Source organism: Lontra canadensis, unplaced genomic scaffold (genome assembly GCF_010015895.1).
Source record: "Lontra canadensis isolate GAN:19392208 unplaced genomic scaffold, GSC_riverotter_1.0 scaffold103, whole genome shotgun sequence".
Classification (NCBI taxonomy): Eukaryota; Metazoa; Chordata; class Mammalia; order Carnivora; family Mustelidae; genus Lontra; species Lontra canadensis.
This window is the reverse complement of record NW_022631097.1, coordinates 7,037,848-7,057,875: the sequence shown is the minus strand read 5'-3', so window position 1 is coordinate 7,057,875 and position 20,028 is coordinate 7,037,848. Positions and strand designations below refer to the sequence as shown.

The following is a 20,028-nucleotide window of genomic DNA, read 5'->3' as shown; positions in this document are numbered from 1 at the left end:
AAGGTAATTCCCTATTTTTACAGATAAGCAGCAAAGATGAAGATTTTTTAGACCTTTCTGTTGACGTGGAACAAAACACATCGATCACTCACTGCTTAAGGTAACTGGAGAGTTACTTATCTTGAAGTTTAATGAATATCTTCGGTTTAGAGTACTTTTAAATGAATACAGTTTTCTGGTATAGACAAAATAAATTTATCTTGAATTTTACACAGGGGTTTCAGCAACACAGAAACTCTGTGCAGTGAATACAAATATTACTGTGAAGAATGTCGCAGCAAACAGGAAGCACACAAACGGTAATGTAACGTTTTTAAAATTTGGTAGTAGTTCTCTGGCAGTGGGTCAAGTAGATGGCCTTTTCTAGCTGAAAGTTATGCCTGAAAATCTACAGAGTAAAAATGCCTAGTTTTATCATTAAGTAATTAAGACTCACTAAGTTATTACTGCTAAGTTATAACAGTCAGCTCTGCAACCTGCAGTGATTTTCTCCACTTAATGAAAGTTGTTTAATAATCATCAACCAGTACAGTTAAAATACTTGACTTTGAAGCTTGCTTGCTTTATGTAAACTTGATCTTGGTGAGGAGGAAGAGTGGGGAAGATCCTTTTCCTCTCCTCTACTGTTGCTTCTACTAGCCCCACATAGGATCTTGTACTCTCTCTCATTTGGTATTTGGTGTCGAGGAATGGATTCGCGTCATCACCATTCTTGTTATTTTACTTTTTATTTTGGAACAATCTCAAGCTCAAAGAACAGTTGTATGAACAGTACCAAGAATGCTTTTTTACCCAAAACCACTCAAAAGTAAGGTATGATGTCCCATGATCATGGACACGTGAGTGGCTGTTTCCTACCAACAGGGAAGTTTCCCTATTGCCATAGTCACCCCCCTGGGGCAAGTCACGCTAACATGTTAACTGTTCTAGTGGAAGGTATTTCACTAGCACGGATGTCCCAGTACTGTCCTTTCTGGAACAAAAAGATCCAGTTCAGAAACACACGTTATCTTTAGTATTCATGTCTCTTTTGTCTTTTTACATTTGGAACAGTCTTTTCTTGGCTTTAAAAATCTCGACGCTTTTGAAAATTATAGATTATTTTATAGATTGTCCCTCTTTGGGTTAATCTCAAAGATCGCCCCTCTTTGTGTTCTTATGATGAGGTTTAGGTTATGTATTCTGGTGGGCATCTCACAGAGGTGATGCTCTATTCTCATTGTATCCTCTTATCCGTGATTCTGATTTGTCTCACGTGTGGGGTCCCTCAGACTGCTTCTGAGACACACTGGAAGGACTCGCGAGACTCTTCATGTATGGTCAGGCCCACAGCCAAGACTTGTTACAGGGAAAGATGGCAAAGCATCTCCGCAGAGCAGAAAGCCAGGGGAGCTTCCAAGAGATCAGTGCCATGGAGTCCCGCAAGACACACTAACCTCCTTCAGTGCTGAATAGGACATGGGGGAGGTGTCGTCTCCCCCGGAGGCTCATTACAGACCCAGGGTCCAAGGTTTTAAACTGAGGGCCGGGCATGTAGGTACCCCTCTGTCTAGCAATGTTCCAGAATTCCAGACTCTCAGAAGGAAAGGAGGTGTTGAGTGTAAACCATATTGTTTGTCCAGACAATTTAGGCCTGTTGAGACACTCCCATCATTTAGGGAATGGTGGGAACACTCCTCAAATCCAAATTCTCATATGTTAACCAAGGACTATCCTTGCCAGCAGTCCTTTCCAGAAAGATAGTCTGAGGCCTGCGAGGTTAATGCTTTCCTGCCCATCCAGTTACTGGTGCTGTTCTCTTTGAGCACTTGACTGTGGTGATGTCTCCCAGAGGTCTTCACTGTTAAGCAATGGTTTTATCCATTTATATAATTCATAAGTATTTTGTGTGGAGGTATTTTGAGGTTGTAAATATACCCATTCCTCATCAGACTTCTAATTTTTTTCATTTTCTAAATCTCAGCATGGACTCAAGGATTTTTTTATTCAGTGGATTATGCTCCGTTACCATTTGACCCTTCAAGCTGTCACCCGTGTCTTTTTGGCATGTCCCATATTCTTGAGTGACCCTTCACTTCGCAGCATAACAAGATGTTCCATGCTCATCTTGTACTCTCCTTGCCCCGACTCTGATATCAGCCATTTATCCCAGGAGGCCTGCTTTCTTACAGGAGGACGATGATGTTTAGGAAACAGGACTTTGGTATATAGGTATGCTCACTGATACCAGGATGTCTGTGTTCCTGAGCCCCCTAGTGAAGAGAGCTGGATGGTGTGTGTGCATATGTATGTACTCCACACATGCTTACATCTACCTGTCTATATTATCATGGATCTGTCTATATTGAGAAACCATGAAGTCACAATTATATCCACAGTTTCAGCCGACACCATAGGGTTCATTCTAGTTTTGTCCTTTTTAATATTCATAATTTCCTTCTGACAGTACAAATTGGCTCCCATTATCCTTCTATATTTACTTACTTGGTTAGTGACCCTGTCCATAACTGATCTTATCCCCTCAACCGCCATGCGTGCACACAACTCCCTGTTGCACAGACATGCTGTCTGCTCTGCTCAGTCTTCTCCTCTCCCCTGTCTGCCCAGATGTCTACCCTAAAGGCCCTACTTACCTAAATGGTTACACTGAAACGTTCATGAAAGGAAGAAGAACTTAGATTTTTAAATGACTGTACTTTTGTCTGTATTTTGGACACATGTATCTATTAGGAAGGGAGATATTTTTAGGTGATGGGCCCAAGTAATCAAAACAGAGTACTCATTGTCCCCTTCTATTAGTGAAGACGATTAGAGTACCTCCCCTAAGTTTGGTTATGTCATGGGGGTTGATAAATTAGATTAACCCTGAAAATGTTGTAGAAGGTGCCTAAGACTGTTGGTTAAGGAAGATAGAGTTGAGGACTAAATGTAGCTAAGAGGAGTGCAATGACAAACTTTTTTGGCTCCATGGAGGTAAGTGCATCTGTGAGCATAAGCTGATCTTCATCCAGAATGACAAATAGCCAGACATGAGTAATTAGAAATTGTCCAGCAACTCCAGCTGTTTGTTTTGAAGACATCCATGTGATTTTAATATAGTAGTAGATCTTTTATTAAAATGCATGGGAAATATATATACTCTGTCAAGAAATTAGAAAACAGATTAAGTATAAATCAGTTAAGAATCGTTATTTATAAAAGCACTGTTAACATTTTTGTGTGTATCCTAGATTTTTAAAGAGTGTATGTGTGTACATATGTAATTCTTGAAATGGAATTGAATTCTGTGTACAGTTTTTATAATTTTTTTCCCTTAATAAATTACAGACGTGTCAGTGAAAGTATACTTTTACATCATTCCTCAGAGGTGCTGCATAGTACTTTTTAAATGGGCATGCCATAATCTACTGCGTTTCTAAATCTAATAGTTTAGATTGTTCCCTGTTTTCACTGCTATAAGGCTTTGATAAACATATTTTGTATGTATACCTCTACGCATGCACACATTTTCTCACAGGTTTTAGGCTGTTTCTATAGAATAAATTGTGTGGGGGTTTATGGAAAGATAGCAGTACAGAAATTATTTTCTACTAGGATCTGGTGTCAGCCCTTCTGATAACTTCCATTGTGATATTGGGCAAGTCATTTAACCTTTTGGGTCTCACTTGATTAGTTGCTATCTAAGATCCCTTCCAGCTGTAAAAGTCTGAAGTTTCTAGTCTTAGAATAACAGAATAAGATAGTGGATATGCAGATCATCATTCTTATTAAACAAAAATCATTTTGACATTAAAATGTTTCAGTCTGGGGGTGCCTGGGTGGCTCAGTTGGTTAGGAGTCTGACTCTTGATTTCAGCTCAGGTCTTGATAGCAGGGTTGTGAGACTGAGCCCCCACGTGGAGTCTGCTTGGGATTCCTCTCTCCCTCTCCTATCCCCCTTCCTGCTTGCACACATTCTGTCTTTCAAATAAATAACTAAACAAAAGGTTTCAGTCTGTTTGAAGGACGAAAACCACACGATCACCTCAGTGGATAAAGAAAAGGCATTTGACAGAATTCAACACCTGTCTATGATAAAAAACACTCAACAGGCTAGGGATAGAAAGAACATACCTCAACATAATGAAGGCCCTCTGTGACAAGCCCACAGCTAACATACTCAGCGGTGAAAAATTGAAGAGCTTGTCCTCTTGGATCAGGAATAAGACAAGGATGCCTACTCTTGCCACTTTTATTCTACATAGTGTCGGAAGTCCTAGAGCAATTAGGCAAGAAAAAGAAAAGAAAGACATCCAGATGGGAAAAGAAGTTAAATTTTCTCCGTTCACAGATAATATGATCTTGTACACGGAAAACCCTAAAGAATAAACAACAACAACAACAAAAAGCCTTGTTAGAACTAGTAAGTTCAGCAGAGGTGCAGATACAAAATCAGCACATGAAAGTCTGTTGCATTTCTGTACACTAACTTGAATAGTTAAGTGTACAATCTGAACAATCTGAAAAGAAAATTAACAATATAATCCCATTTATAGTAGTATCAAAAAAGAATAAAATAGAAATTGATTTAACGAAGGAGGCCAAAGACTTACGCGCTAAAAAACTATAAGATATTGCTAAAAGAAATTAAAGAAGATAAAAAATAAATGGAAAGATACTCTGTGTTTGTGAATTGCAAGACTTAATGTTAAAATGGTCATACTACCCAAAGCAGTCCGCAGATTCAGTTTAATGCCTACCAAAGTCTCAATTGAGTTTTCTGATGACATAGGAAAAAAAAAAATCCAAAATTCATATGGGAACTCTTAAAGGACTCTTAAAGCCAAAACAATCTCAAAAGAAAAAGCTGGAGACCTTATACTTTTTAACTTCAAAACATATTATAGAGCTACAGTAATCAAAGCAGTGTGGTAGTAGCAATAAAGACAGACTTGTAGGCCAGTAGTATAGAATAGAGAGCCCAGCAGTAAATCCTCATTTATATAGTCAGATGATCTCTAAGAGTGCCAGTGCTACAAATAGATAAAGTACAGCCTCTTCAACACATATTTTGGGAACACTGGATATCCATATGCAAAAGAATGAAGTTGGACCCTTATACCATATACAGAACTTAATTCAAAATGGATTAAAGACCTAAACGTAAGGCCACAACCATAAACCTCCTTAAAAAAGAAACACATGAGAAAATCTTCATGACATTGAATTTGGTAATCGTTTCTTAAATAGGACACCGAAAGCATAAGCAACAAAGGCAAAAATAGGCGGGACTGTAAAAAACTCAAAAACTTATGCATAACAAAAGAAACAATAAATGGAGTGAAACACCATGAATGGGAGAAAATACTTGAAAACCACTATGCGATAAGAGGTTAATATCCAGAATACATGAAGATCTCCTATATAACCCACATAAACCAATGACCCAATTTAAAAATGGACAAGGAGGAGCGCCTGGGTGGCTCAGTGGGTTAAAGCCTCTGCCTTCCGCTCAGGTCATGATCCCAGAGTCTTGGGATGGAGCCCCGCATCTGGCTCTCTGCTCAGCAGGGAGCCTGCTTCCCCACCCCTTTCTTCCTGCCTCTCTGCCTACTTGTGATTTCTTTCAAATAAATAAAATCTTAAAAAAAAAACGGACAAGGAACTTGAATATTCTCCAAAGAAGATAAACAAATGGCCAACAAGCATATGAAAAGACACTTAGCGTCACAGATCATCAGGGAACTGCAAATCAGAATCACAGTGAGGTATCCCCTCACACTTGTTAGGATGGTCAGATTGGAAAAAGAAAATAAGTGTTGGTAACGGGGAGAAATTGGAACCTTGTACACTGTTGGTAGGAAGGTAAAGTGGTGCAGCTGCTTTGGAAAACAGTATGGAGGTTCCTCAGAATACTAAAAACAGAATTACCATATGACCCAGTATTCTTGATTCTAGATACACACCCAAAAGAATTTGAAAACAGTGTATCAAAGAGATTATATGTACTCCTTTGTTTATGGCTGTAGTGTTCACATTAACAAAGAGGTGGAAACAACTTAAATGTCCATCAACAGATGAATGGATAAAGAACATGTGGGATGGACATATAGTGGATATTATTTTGCCTTAAAGCAGGAGGACATTTGGTTATACCACAGTGTGGGTGGATCTTGAGTGTATTATGCTAAGTGAAATAAGCTAATCACAAAAGCCAAAAAGACACATTGTAATCACAAAAAGACAATTTCTGGATGACTTCAGTTATATGAGGACTCTAAGTAGTCACATTTTTAGCAACAAGTAAAATGTTGGTTGCCAGGGTCTTGGGGGAGGGGCAAAGGAGAGTTGTTCAGTGGGTGTAGAGTTTCAGTGTGCAAGATGAGAAAGTTTTAGAGATCTGTTGCACAGAAATGGTGCTAATTGGAAACACTGCTATACTATATCTTTAGAAAGGGTTAAGATGGTAAAGTTTATGTTATGTGTTTTTTAACCACAGTAGAAAAAAGCATGTGATGTGGCTTTCATTCAGACTATATGTTCGTATATGCAGACAATGTGTTCTTCAAAACCAAAGGTTTCAGTCTTGGAATCCTGAAGAATGATTTTGGGAGATGTTACCATAAAAGAAGTATTCCATGATCAAATGAATTCGCTCTATAATAAAATTTCCTCTTCATTATTTATTCATGCTTCATATTACAGACTCTGAGAAGACTCACAGAATAGGAGAAATTTACCTTTTTATCTGGCTTTATGCAGAATTTATCTGCACAGGGACTCCTTTTACATGGCCCACCTGTTGAACTGTATACTGCTGTATACACAGGCTTGGCAGACGTAGGTGAACAGCCAGAAGCTGGTACCCAGTGGGAGGATAAAGCCCCTGGGGAAAAGCAAAGTGCTTTCCCCCCAGGGAACTGGAATGCTAGGAGGATTAGGATTCAGATGGCTTTGCTTCCAGGTGTTTTCCTGTCCTCTGGGCGTGGGGCTGGTGGGGGATGTTTTTGAAGCCCCTCTGCTGTCACTCCTCTCTGCCTTAGAGCAGGGTTCAGTGAGCGGCTGAACCGGGGGCTGAGCCGGCCTACTGGTTCTCTGCTACGCGTCCTTCCTCTCTTCACTCCTCACTTCCAGGCCTGGGGCCGGCCGTGTGAGGCATCGGGGAAGACCCGTGCGGTGCCCAGGTCAGCAGCATCGAGGTGTCATGGCCTCTGTCTCCCGTCTCCTCTGGTCTAGTCATTGAGGTTCCTTCCTGTTTCTGAGGGCAAATTCTTCCATTTTGCTCCATTTTCACAACCAGCTCCGTATCCGATTCTTCCATGTGCAGGTCCTGGTCACGGCTAGTGTCATGTTGGCAGCCTTGTCGTGGCCACATGCCCAGTCACTCCTGGCATGTACCCTGCTGTAACAGGATACCATAGACTGGGTGCGTTATAAGCAGCAGGGGTGTCCTTAGAGTTCTGGGGGCTAGCAGTCCCAAATCAAGGCGCCAGCATGCCCTGTGCCCGTGAGGACCCTCTTCCTGCTTCCTCGAAGGTACCTTCTCACACCGCATCCTCACGTGCTGGAAGGATGCTGGCAGACTGTCTAGGGTCTCTGTTATAAGGATACCAGTTCCATTCCATAGGGCTCCAACCTCATGACCTAAGCATCTCCTGAGGCCCTACCTCCTAGTACCATCACATTAGGTTTTGAACATGGGATGTTCTTGGGACTTTCAGGGGCTGACTTTCCTCTCAGTGCTGACAACTCAGTCATCTGGTGTCTTCCTCACCTGTAGTCTAGCCTCTGTTCCCCTCTAACTCCTTAGCCTGCCTACCCCAGGTAGGCCTTCTGGATGGGACAGTATATGAGAATAATGGGATTTCATGTGTGTACAACTACTAAACTCTTCTGTGTGGTCAGAACTTCTCTGCTGGGGCGCCTGGGTGGCTCAGGCAGTTAAGTGTCTGCCTTTGGCTCAGGTCATGATCCCAGGGTCCTGTGATTGCCCCCTCAACCCCCTGCTCAGCGGGGAACCTGCTTTTCCCTCTCACTTTGCTGCTCCCCTCCCTCTTCTCTCTTTCTCTGCCAAATAAATAAAAATCTTCAAAAAAAAGAAAGACTTCTCTGCCAACAGAATTTTATTAAGTTCTTAGGTGCTTGTGCTAGGATATTAAATTTCTCTCTGGCAGAGTTTGCCTATTAGTGCCCTTTGGCCCACATTCACAGTACAGCCCTCTTTGCTGGGCTCACAGGGCTTATACAGATGGGAAAATGTACTTTTAAAGAGTGGTTTCTGGCTTTTCTTGACCGGGGGGGAGGGGTGAAAAATCAAAACAGCAGACAGCTTTGGAACCTGGTACCTGCGTTCCTGGGGCCGTCTGTTGCCTCAGTGGAGTGGCTGGAATTCCGGTCCAGGAATGGTGGCAGACAGTGCCCATTCTCCAGCGCCCCAACTCCTGTAGGATGCTCTCACTCTGGCTCCTCTCCGGGGGACTCTCCTTGGTCTGCTGCTGAAGGAAGCTCCCAAGAGTTTCTTTCCCCCGGTGGCCTTTGACCAGTGGTTGGAGATGAGAGTTTGAAAGCCCAGTTACCTTGCTGTCTGTGCAGAGTAGTGAAATTCAGAGCTCAGAGCTGAAGCTGCCCTCTGTGCGACTTTTCCAGAGACTGAATCTTTAGCTGGCTTCTTCCCTTTCCTTCTTGGCTCACTCTGGTCAGGGTCTGCTTCTGGCTAATAAAACCCTGAATAGGAAGGATGTGGCTGCTGCCTCTTTTTTACAGTGGTTTGATTTGTGACCTGGTATATAACGTGGGCAGTGCATTTTTGCCAAGAAAATAAGTCTGCCTATCCCTGGTTTTCTAGAAAAATATTTGGATTAGGTTGGAAGAGGACATGCTTGTTTTTAAAAAATCACATTGCTGATACGCATACGTTTTCTGCCAAGATGTAAAATTTCTGTAAAATTTAAGTGGAGGCAAGGTTTCTTTTCTTCAGGAGGAGAAGGATGCTATCTATTATTTTAAGATGCCCCTTACGTATTTATTATTATTACTTTGCTAATTTAAGAATATAAAGAAATCTTTCCATTTTTACAGTTATTGGTCTTTAGAAAGAACCTGAGGAAAAAACATCATTGCATTTAGAACTATTGTGTCATCACCGACTGAGGTTTATATGTTGTTGGGTTCAGTTCGATAATGTTCTCTTGATTTTCATATCTTTGAAATATCATGAGGGGTATCATTAGTCTGTAATTTTCTTAAACCTCTGTCAGGTTTTGGTGTCAGGTTCATGCTGGCCTCAAAAATGAGTTGGTGATATGAACATTGGGGTACAGATGGCTCTTCTTTTCATGACATCTGTGTCTTTGGGGTAAATAGCCAGTAGTGCAATTGCAGGGTCATAGGGAAGCTCTATTTTTAATTTCTTTCTTTCTTTCTTTTTTTTGTGTGTGTGATGGAACTGTTCTTTATTTTATTAAATTTTTATTAGTTTTTTAATTTTTTATAAGCATATATTTTTATCCCCAGGGGTGCAGGTCTGTGAATTGCCAGGTTTACACATTTCACAGCACTCACCATAGCACATACCCTCCCCAATGTCCATAATTCCACCACACTCACAGTCACTAAACTGTGGAAAGAACCAAGATGCCCTTCCAACAGATGAATGGATAAAGAAGATGTGGTCCATATATACTATGGAGTATTATGCCTCCATCAGAAAAGATGAATACCCAACTTTTGTATCAACATGGACAGGACTGGAAGAGATTATGCTGAGTGAAATAAGTCAAGCAGAGAGAGTCAAGTGTCATATGGTTTCACTTACTTGTGGAGCATAAGGAATAACATGGAGGAGATGGGAGATGGGGAGGAGAAGTGAGTGGGGGGAAATCGGAGTGGGGGGAGACAAACCATGAGAGACTGGACTCTGAGAAACAAACTGAGAGTTTTGGAGGGGAGGAGGGTGGGGGGTTGGATGAGCCTGGTGGTGGGTATTATGGAAGGCACATACTGCATGGAGCACTGGGTGTAGTTCATAAGCAATGAATGCTGGAACACTGAAAAGAAATAAAAATGAGTTGGTGATGGTTCCCTTTTGCATAAAGGGGCTTGTGTAAGGTGGGTGTAGGTACAGGCATATCTTGCTCTATTGTGCTTCACAGATACTGCATTTTTTTTTTTTAATAAGTTGAAGGTTTATGGCATCCCTGAGATAAGCAAGTCTAGTAATGCCTCTTTTCTGATGGCATTTGCTGATTTCACATCTCTATGTCATATTTTGGTCATTCCTATGGTATTTCTGACTTTTTCATTATTACATTTGTTACAGTGATCTGTGATCAGTGATCTTTGATGTCACTCTTGTAATTGTTGGGGGTACCATAGACCATGCCATATAAGATGATGAGCTTACCTGATACATGTCTGTGTCCTGACTGCTCTGTCCACTGGCCATTCCCCCACCTCTTCTCCTCTCCTCTGGCCCCTCTGTTCCCTGAGACACAACGAAGTTGAAATGAGGCCAGTTAGTAGCCCTACAGTGGCCTCTAAGTACTCAAGTGAAAGGAAAAGTCACATGTCTCTCACTTTGAATCAAAAGCTAGAAATGGTTAAGATTAGGGAGGAAGGCATATTGAAAGCCAGCGTAGACTAAAAGCTAGGTTTTTTGTGCCAAACATCAGCCAGGTCGGGAGTGCAAAGGAAACAGTCTTGAAGGACATTAAAAGTGCTACTCCTGTGAGCATATAAATGATAAGAAAGTGAAAACAGTTCTGTTGCTGATACGGAGAAAGTTCGAGTGGTCTGGAGAGAAGAGCAAACCAGCCCCAGCATTCCCTTAAGCCAAAGCCTGACCCCGAGCAAGGCCCTAGGTCTCTGTGATTCTGGGAGGGCTGAGAGAGGTGAGGAAGCTGCAGAGGAAAGTCTGAAGCTGCAGAGGCCGGTCCCTGAGGTTGAAGGAAAGAACCAGCTCCGTAACAGAAAGTACAACGTGAAGCAGCAAGGGCTGGGGAAGAAGCTGCGGCGAGTTCTCCAGAAGGTCCAGCTACCACAGCGATGAAAGCGGCTGCACACCACAGCAGGTTTCCAGTGTAGACAAGACAGCCTTCCACTGGAAGAAAATGCCGTTGAGGACTTTCAGAGCTAGAGAGGAGAAGTCAGTGCTGGCTCCACAGCTTCAGAGGACAGGCTGACTCTCACGTTAGGGGCTAAAGCAGCTGGTGACTTCACCTGAAGCCGGGGCTCACTGACCATTCCGAAAATCCTAGGGCCCTTCAGAATTACTCTAAACCTACTCTGCCTGTGCTGTAGAAATGGAACAGTGAAGCCTGGGTGACAGCACATCTGTTTACAACATTACTGAATATTTGAAGCCCACTGTTTAAGACCTGCTGCTCAGAAAAAAAATTCTTTCAAATACTGCTGCTCACTCACTGATACTGCGCCTGGTCTCCCAAGAGCTCTGATGGAGATGTGCAATGAGATGAGTGTTTTCATGGCTGTTGACATGGAATCCGTTGCCTAGCCCACAGATCAAGGAGTCATCTTGACTTTCCAGTCTTATTCTTTAAGAAATACATTTCATAAGGCTCTAGCTGTCTAGAAAGTGATTCCTCTGATGGATCCAGGCAAAGTCCATTGAATCCTTCCTGGAATGGGATACTATTAAGAACAATCGGAAGAGGTCAAAATATCCACATTTGTTTGGCGTTTGGAAGAAGTTAGTTCCCACTGTCCCTGAGGACTTGGAGGGGTTCAGGGCGTCCACGGAGACAGTCACCGCAGAGGTGGTGGAAACAGCAAGAGAACTGGAGTTAGAAGTGGGGCAGGAAGATGGGACCGCACTATTGCCGTCTCATGATCAGACTTGAGCGGATGAGGAGCTGCTTCTTGTGGATGAGCCAAGAAAATGGATTCTTTTTTTTTTTTTTTAAAGATTTTATTTATTTATTTGACAGATCACAAGTAGGCAGAGACGCAGGCAGAGAGAGAGAGGAGGAAGCAGGCTCCCTGCTGAGCAGAGAGCCCGACGCGGGGCTCGATCCCAAGTCCCTGGGATCATGACCTGAGCCGAAGGCAGAGGCCCTAACCCACTGAGCCACCCAGGTGTCCCCAAGAAAGTGGATTCTTGAGCTGGAATCTGCTCCTGGTGGAGATGCCGTGAAGACTGTTGCAGTGACCACAAAGGATTTAGAATCTTACATCAACTTAGCTGAGAAAGCAGCAGCAGGGTTTAAGAGGACTGACTCTAATTCTGAAAGAAATTCTGTGGGCAAAACACTCAAACAGCATCCCATGCTACAAAGAAATCCTCCATGAAAGGAGCCAGTCGATGTGGCAGACTTTCTTGTCTTCTTTTAAGAAATTGCCACAGTCCCCACCAGCCTGCAGTGGCACTGCCTTCATCAGTCAGCCACCATCAGCAGGGAGCCAGGACCCTCGTCCCCATCAAAGAGATTATGACTTGTTAAAGTTTTAGATGATGGTTTGCCTTTTTTAGCAATTTAATTAACGTATCTGCATTGTTTTTCTAGACATAATGCTGTTGTGCATTTAATAGATAACAGTATAGTGTAAGTCTAACTTTAGTATGCACTGGGAAACCAAAAATTTCATTTCACTGGCTGTATTGCGATATTTACTTAACTGTAGTGGTCTGAAACTGAACTCACAGTATCTCTGTGATACGCCTGTCTCCTGGATTTTTCCAGTTTTTCACAATATAAGATAACTCTAGAAATTTTTTTTTGAGAAGTCTTGTATTTGAGATGATATAATTCCCTTCTAGAAGTGGGATTACTGAGGCAAAGACCATAAAGACTCTTACACTGCTGGATTTCTTTCCAGGAATGATTATCTGTTTATGTTTATTCTTACTAATCTTTTTCAGAGGTCAGGGTAGAATAGTAAATGTTTCTGGAATAATAAGCTGCCCACCACATTTAAGATTTGTAGGATGCAGATTTACTATAATGCTACAAAATGATTTTTGTTTTCATTTCATTAGAGACACTGGCTTAGTAAATTTCATTTTTTAATTATGAAAAGCGTTTTGCTTCATTGAACACATACAACATTCGGTTCCGCTACATTTGTCAAATATCTGTCATGTGCCAGGCGTGTTGTTCGATAGAGAAATAAAATGGGGGGGGTAAGCTTTCTATCCGTCAAGATTTCAGATCCTAGAAGAAGAGAAAGACCCACTGTCGTCTAAATATTTTATGGTGTAATAAACCATACACGCCCACAGTGACTCTGCGAAGTGCCGATGGGGGATTGAAGGGAGGAGGTACTGATGCCAGGGGTTAAAATGTGAGTTGAGACTTCAGAAGAATAAACTTCTGTTAGATGAAGTAGAAGTGCAGAGGTCGTGCCAGGGAGAAGTGGCACTGAAGGGCATACTAAAGTGTCTAGAATGTGGAAGATGGCCATTTGTTTTACAGTTAAAAACTTATCTCCTAAATTTGCAGGTCATTTAACTCCCATTCTAGAATACATGTAGTCCTCATTCTTCATCCGGAGCTATTTACCTCTGGCAAACACCTTTCACAAAATGGTCTTTAGTAATGCTTTTCTCACTGCGCCTGTCCTCCACCTGTTAGTGAGTTATACAGACCGATGGAGCAAGCAGCTCTCGGTCCCCACGCACATCCAGAGGAGTCAGCAGCTGTGAGGAACTGCTTTTCCTCCACCCGTCGTATCTGCTCCTGTGCAGTTAGCCCGATCCTGGCTAACTGGGGGCCTGTATTTCAGAATACAGATTTCTGAACAAAGGACTGAGGCCAATCCATCTGTTTTGAAGCTGTATGGAGTACAAAGTCCTGTTACGTTGTTTGGTGATGGTGGGTGGGGTGGGATCGTTGCAAGACATTCAGAATGTTGCTTCGCTGATGTAAAAATAACGGGTAGGAATATTGCTTCGCTGATGTAAAAATAACGGGTAGGAATACGCAAAAGTGGCCAGTGCTAGGCTACTCACACTTTCCGTTACTGTTTGTTAATGGAATCAGAAAGTTTGAGCGTTCTTTTAAAGACATGGTCCGAATGCCTTTCCTGAAATTTTGTTTCCGTGTTTATTTGAATAGGATGAAAGTTAAAAAACTGCCCATGATTCTGGCTCTGCACCTGAAGAGGTTTAAATACATGGATCAGCTGCATCGATACACAAAACTGTCTTACCGGGTAGTGTTTCCTTTAGAACTTCGTCTGTTTAACACCTCTGGTGATGCGACCAATCCTGACAGAATGTACGACCTTGTCGCCGTGGTGGTTCACTGTGGAAGGTAACCGCAGCTGTGGGCCGCGCGGGCCAGGGTCTCTCTCCGTGGGGCAGGCGTGCAGGATGTTCTGTGCCTGCCCTTTGTGGCTGGCGTGGCTTCGTACGGTACCCCCTGAATGTCCACGTTCTCTTATGCAAAATGCAGTCCTATTAACAGCCTGCCGTGGCGTTATGGTTAAAGGGGGAATGCAAATCACTTAGCTGCTGCTACTGTGTTCTTAACAATAATGACGCCCTTATAGTACCTTTTCACATCCTAATTTAACTGTGCCGTAGCCTCTTCAAATTCAGGGACAGTTCTTAGGTTTCCCTCTGCTTAGATGATGCTGGTGTTCCTGGAACTGCTCTGCTCACAAGACCGTGAGCTCTGAGATTCCTGGTCACAGCTGGGCTCCCTCCCCGACTCCTTATTCCTCTTCTCTCACTGCAATTCCCCCTGCCTTCTTCCCCTCCTGGCCTCCTCAGACCTCTCTGAAAGCCGTCCTGGGTGCCCTTCTCATCCAGCCCTGCTCCATTTGCTGCCACGCCTCTGTGTTCACCCAGCTGCTGGATGCGTCCTGCCCGCAGTAACTCCCTGCTCCGTACTGGCGTGTGTTTATCAGTTTGGAGGGCCGTCTCCGCTAGCAGAACAGGCACTTCTTAAAACAGGAAGTGATCTGCCCATTAACAGAAGATTAAAGACATTTTCAAATCTTATTTTCTACTTATCAGATTTACTCGTAGTTACGTTTCATATGAGAGTGTAAAGGGCTTACTTTGCCCGCATCCTTGCCGCGGATGATGCTCATTGCTAGCAAGCCTGTGCTGCCCACCTCCTGTGGTCCTGCTCCTGCGTGTCTGGCATCTAGTAGATTTCCAACAGGTGCTTGCGGACTTGGCGCGTGTGATCCTTTCAGCCCGTCTCAGGGCCCAGCTCCACTGTAACCAACTTCCTCAGCCCTCCTCCTCCCAGCTGCCCCCTCTCCTGGGTGAGGCCTGTAGGTTGCGCTACCCCTGCAACTCCGCTTTTATTATCATATGGGGCCCCGTATGGTGTTCTTGGAGGGTTCTCTCCTGTACTCACGGTGTCCTCAGGCTAGAAGGCTGTAGGTGCCTTTCTGACCCCTCACAGCAAGCAGCCGTTATTAGCACACAGTATAGCATTCATACCATACTGCATGGAGCATGTCTTATGTTCAGGATGCACGTCCCCAAGCCACGGCTCGCAGGGTGAAGTTTATCAGCCTTTCTTCTCTTACTAGTTTCTATAGTGAACATTTGTCTTTTGTCCTTCAGACTGCCTCTCTGCCAGAGGAAAAGGCTGCTACCCTTTTCAGTCTCATACCCAAGGGTCCTCAGCCCACCCGCCTCCTTTCCTCTCTGGCTCTGTTCCTCAGCCTTTCTGAGATTTTTTCTTTATGTTCACCACCTTAAAAATTAAAAAAAAAAAAAAAATTCTTACCCTCTCACTATAAAACACAAGACTCTAGATGAATCCTATAGGAATGGGGAAGTTTTTGGGGGTTTTTTTGTTTGTTTTTAAGTTTTTTCTAGTATTAAAAGCCTTTAAAAAAAAAAAAAGGTTCTGAGGTATTTTCTTCTGTGGAGAAAGAGCAGTACTCTTGTTTTTGTCATTTTGTCACCTGAGGTACTCGTCTCACCTAATAATCAGAGGACCCAAGGCAGGGACACATGGGAGGGTTCTTATTCTATTCTCTGATGTTGCTGATCACCATAAACAGCACTTTGTGTTGAAAATTATCTCAAATTCTATAATATAATAATTGTAATAGAATTATAACTTAAAGAATTATAAAGAAGCTTTTATAATGAGTCATACTTAATCTGCAAGAGGTTAAAATCCTTGCCATGTCCTTTACAAAGCAAAGGATTTTTTTGGAAAAAAAAAAAAAAACCAACAAAAAAAAACCCACCTGCATTTTAATGCATTTCTAGATTTCTTAATTCCGGGTTTGTTTAAAATGAGCTGCAGAGGCAATTCCAAGAATTATAATGACTAAGATCCAGGTACTTAAAAATAGCACTAATAATACTAGCAAAATGTCATTTGTTTTTAAAGAAGTTTCTGATGGTCAAGCTTGATTTCAGAACTATAGATGTGATACGTGTTTTTTTAGGCAACACATGGTATTTTTCCTCAAGAGAAAAACTATGGCCAAGGGAATAAAACTTAGAAAAAATTCTACATATGTTCTGTAGTTTAACTCAGGGGGCTCTGACCCTCGATCCTCTCTCTCTCCCAAATGCTAAAAAATATATTTAAATTTTTCAGAGAAGCAAATTTGAAAATCATTTTAAACATTATAATTAAAAAATTATTACAAAGACAACAAAAATTTTAATGGTATAGCTTTTCGTAAATAGAACGCTGGTTATAGCTCTCAAAGTAGAGTACTAATGATTTGATTATAAAATTGAATGCCAGTTCACATCAATGTAGCTTGATATTTTGGGAAGGAATAGATAAGGAGTATTTTCATCGGTTTCAGTTATTCTCCTTTATAGAACATGACATCAAGGGCATAGAAGAGTGGTATTAATAAACATTGTATATAATAAACTTCTCTTTCTCTTTGTTTTAGTGGTCCCAATCGAGGACATTATATTGCAATAGTTAAGAGTCATGATTTTTGGTTATTGTTTGATGACGACATTGTAGAAGTAAGTAGTTCTTGAATTTCTTATTTTTCTTCAAAGTTGTGTGTGTATTTTACTCTTCTGTTTTTTTCTCCCAGCCTCTCATTCATATGACAGGTGATGAATATTGGATAATTGTTGAGGTTTTCAGATTGTAGTCGGATTCCTACTTCTTACTCCCCGACAGCCAACCCCAATGCTTGAATGGTCAGGTGACCTTCAAAATGCATAGAGTAAAACAAAGAAAAGCTTTCCACAAGAGAACTAGTTTTAAAAATTCTTTCATTGTCTATTAAAAAAAATGATTGAGCTATAATACACATACAGAAAGTATATGGATCTAAAGCAGCACTTGAATTTTTTTCTTTTAAAGATTTTATTTATTTATTTGACAGAGCTCACAAGTAGGCAGAGAGGCAGGCAGAGAGAGAGATTGGAGGAAGCAGGCTCCCCGCCGAGCAGAGACCCGATGTAGGGCTCGATCCCAGGACCCTAGGATCATGACCTGAGCCTAAGGCAGAGGCTTTAACCCACTGAGCCACCCAGGTGCCCCAGCACTTGAATTTTTTATGTGTGGGTTTGCGCACACACACGTATGTATGTGCACATACACACTCTGTAACCATTCTCCAGATCAAGGGAGAGTACATTTGTAACACCTTTCGATAAGCCCCCTTATATCCTCTTCCCGGTCAGTCTTCACAGTTTTCCCTCCCACTCCCCAGCGTCCTCTGAACCCACTATTGATGACTTATTATTATGATTAGTTTTGCCTCTGTTTGACTATAAATGGACTCCTCCAGTGTGACTTCTTTTGTATCTAGCAGTTCATTCTTGCTGCCTATAGTAGTGGTTCTTTTTTATTGCTCTGTAATTTCTCATTGTAAGAATATAACAAGTTAGAAATTTGCCTTTTTATCCCTTCCTGACTATTCTCAATAAAACTGCCTCGATCACCCCTATCTAATGCTGGACGTACGCACTCATTTTTCTTGGGTAATTGTTAGGTAGGACCATAAGAAATTGCCATTTTCATAGGTCACAAATGGTTGGGATTGGTGGTTTCATATGGGTCAGGTAATTCTGTTCTTTAGGGTTAGACTTGCGGGATCGAAGGGTAGTTGTGTGTTCAGCCTTACAAGATAGTGCTAAACATTTCCCCAAGATCTCTGTTCCATTCTGCCTTCCTGTCAGCTACGTGTGGGAGCCCTGTTTGCTGCACGTTCTCACCAATACTGGGCATGATCAGTTTTTTAACTTAAGCCATTCTCGTGCAGAGCTGTTTTATAAACAGGAAAATGAGAGGCACGATTCTAAGAAATGTGGAAGACTTTACTGGACTGTAGAGCTCATTTCCGTACTAATATTTCCATTTTGCCTCACAGAAAATAGATGCACAAGCTATTGAAGAATTCTACGGGTTGACATCAGATATCTCAAAGAACTCAGAGTCTGGTTACATCCTTTTCTATCAGTCTCGGGACTGAGCGAGACCGTGATGAAGAGATACTTTCTGCCTCATTTCTTCTCTGGTTATTTTGGAAAGGATCAAGCACTGATTTTTCAAGACAAGAGAAATGCAGGAAGCTCAGGGGGCAGTCGCACACTTTGCACACAATAAAGCAAAGACTATGGATTAACACGCTCTTCCTATCATGATAGTTGATTTATTTGCTCAGGTATCATGCTGTCTGTGCAGTTCCACACAACAAGGAAGTGAAATCAGAGATAGCAGCTCCTCTTGTAAAACAGCCTTCCAGTAATTGATATGCATTTCTCTTTATTAATTGCACCAGTAATGATTTGAACTCCTTGGGGGTGCAGTAGAAAGACTAGGAATCCGTGCTAGGTTGTATTGATCATTTAAGGAGATCACACTGCGTAAATTTGCCCGTGTTGAAGCCACACAGAAGGAATATTCGGTGGTCTTTTCAAGTGTAAACCAGAACTGCATTTGGGCCCAACACTTGCGGTTGCCTTCCTGATGTCAGAACTCAGATCACTAGAATCCAGTGTCAGGAAGGCAAATATGTTTTGCTTCTCTGAAGAAGCTTATAATAATATACAGTATATGTATATGTAGGGAACAATTGGTCAAAAGTGGCTTTTTGTTTCCCCAAGGGGAAAGACTGGCTTTGTAATTATAATTTTTTTTCTTATTTATTTTACTTAAAACTGGTAGAGTCTTAAGTATTTTGTGAAGTGCCCATGATTCTGTCAGTAAATTTGAGCATATTTTTATTAGTTTTTGTCAGTTTAACTAGTCCTTTTGTTTGTTTCTATTTTGAAGGTGAATTTTAAACTATTTTAAAGTCGTAGGATACCTTAAGAAAAATTTGCGACGAGAGGAGGTAAATAATCTTTTTCAGGAGGAACTGATATCTCTGGCTAATATTTGTCCTTTTGTTAGAGTTTATAAATCAGTTGTTCAGCTTTAATCTCAGTACCATAAAAAAACTATCAGAAACTCCCTGTCACAATTGGAACGATGAAGGAAGGTGTGGCCCCATGGGGGCTCACCAGTCCTGAGCACTCTCAAGTTCTCTGATGTTTCAAGATGAGGCCGTGCTTGGAAAATTGGTGTCGTAGCAGTTATGTTCTTTTCAAATGTCATTCTTTACCCGGGAAAGAAGTAATCTGTCAGAACCCCAGCAGCCCCCGAGGCTCGCTGCACACACCCGACGAAGATGAAGTGTTTGTGGTGCAGGCCGGGAACACACGGAGCAAGTCCTTTTCTCTTCCCCCCACCCCCTCCCTCCATCTTCACAAACCTTACTGGAAGAGTGTTCAGAGATTACACTTTGCATTTGTTAAGACTTTCTTCTGTTGGGAGTTTGAAGAAGTAATATATGTCATGTCAAATGCACGTGAACCATGGCAGTCGACACTTTTCCATGCATCAGTAAGTTGTCTGACGGTGGCCAAATGTAACATGCAGGAGATAATTGAATACAGAGTCCAAATCACAGCGATCAGGCCTTGGATGTTCTTTAAGTCCCTTTAGGAAGTAATTTTTTTTTAATTGCTGTAATTTTCTAAACTTCTTTGACTAATACTGTTGAATATGAAAAGAAAAAAAAACTTTTTTGTCTGCTGCTATTTATTAACATTTATTATCTGTATCTTTTTAGCTCAGGAAATGACTT

The 20,028-nt window shown here is 41.9% G+C and overlaps 1 protein-coding gene across 3 annotated transcripts in view; it reads left to right on the top strand.

Annotated features, from left to right (window-relative positions):
* Positions 1–18,756, top strand: part of USP12 (ubiquitin specific peptidase 12) — a 98,878-nt gene extending 80,122 nt beyond the window's left edge. For all 3 annotated transcript variants that reach the window (XM_032838281.1, XM_032838282.1, XM_032838284.1), the window contains 5 exons: positions 24–100; positions 216–299; positions 14,052–14,249; positions 16,828–16,906; positions 18,268–18,756. In XM_032838281.1, the coding sequence (XP_032694172.1) occupies positions 24–100; positions 216–299; positions 14,052–14,249; positions 16,828–16,906; positions 18,268–18,369 (540 nt within the window). In that variant the 3' untranslated portion in view covers positions 18,370–18,756. The remainder of the gene's footprint in view (positions 1–23; positions 101–215; positions 300–14,051; positions 14,250–16,827; positions 16,907–18,267) is intronic.
* The last annotated feature ends 1,272 nt before the right edge of the window (positions 18,757–20,028 follow it).